At 34.6% G+C, this 749-nt stretch overlaps 1 protein-coding gene across 1 annotated transcript in view; it reads right to left on the minus strand.

Moving 5' to 3' along the window:
• LOC119590687 (protein lin-52 homolog) overlaps positions 1-749 on the minus strand; it is a 23,592-nt gene that overhangs the window by 7,093 nt on the left and 15,750 nt on the right. The window contains exon 3 of the mRNA XM_037939374.1: positions 25-123. Within this exon, the coding sequence (XP_037795302.1) occupies positions 25-123 (99 nt within the window). The remainder of the gene's footprint in view (positions 1-24; positions 124-749) is intronic.

The raw sequence follows: 749 nt of genomic DNA on the forward strand, positions 1-749 counted from the left end.
GAAAGACAGACTGAAAGCACTCACGGTACAAGAGATTGTAGTCCTGCTCTTCAAGGTCGAGATTCTCTGGGTTTGGGCTCAGCTGGGGCGACACGAGAGGCGCAAAGTCATACACTCCTGGAACTGAAATGGTTTTGCACATTTAATATGAAAGAAAAAATCATGGCTTTCTTTTTTGAATTTCCCCAATTTTCAGACCATGAATAAATATGGAAAAAAACCCTTTTTTTCTACGTAAAATAGAATAACATACATAAATACAACATATCAGAAATGCAATACAAACCATGCTATAAGATTCCATAAAAAGCTTGTGTATCATGATATCAAACAATAAAAAGTTATTTTTATCCAAATTTCCCCACTCAAGTGATAATTAACAAAAAGGATCCCCATGTTCCTTACTCTGCTCTGCCAAAGATCTGGCTGGAACGGGCCATTTCTCCATGCTCCAAAGACGGGCCCCATCTCTGCCGATTTTTAAAAATCATTAGTACATGTGTCATCAACACTCCCCCCTAAAAATGGGAAAAAAAGGGACTGGACAGACATAACCATTTTTTTCATCTAAAAAGTTGATGAAAAACTTTTAACTCTAAGATAAATATGATATGAGGAGGACCTAGTGGTTGATGACTTCCATGATTCCTTGTATGTATTTTTATAAAAATATAATTTGATTTCAAGTAATTACTCATAATCCTTTCTAAAAATATAATATTAAAATATAAATCATGAATGTTTTGGGG

The sequence above is a fragment of the Penaeus monodon genome, chromosome 27 (genome assembly GCF_015228065.2).
Source record: "Penaeus monodon isolate SGIC_2016 chromosome 27, NSTDA_Pmon_1, whole genome shotgun sequence".
NCBI classification, from domain to species: domain Eukaryota; kingdom Metazoa; phylum Arthropoda; class Malacostraca; order Decapoda; family Penaeidae; genus Penaeus; species Penaeus monodon.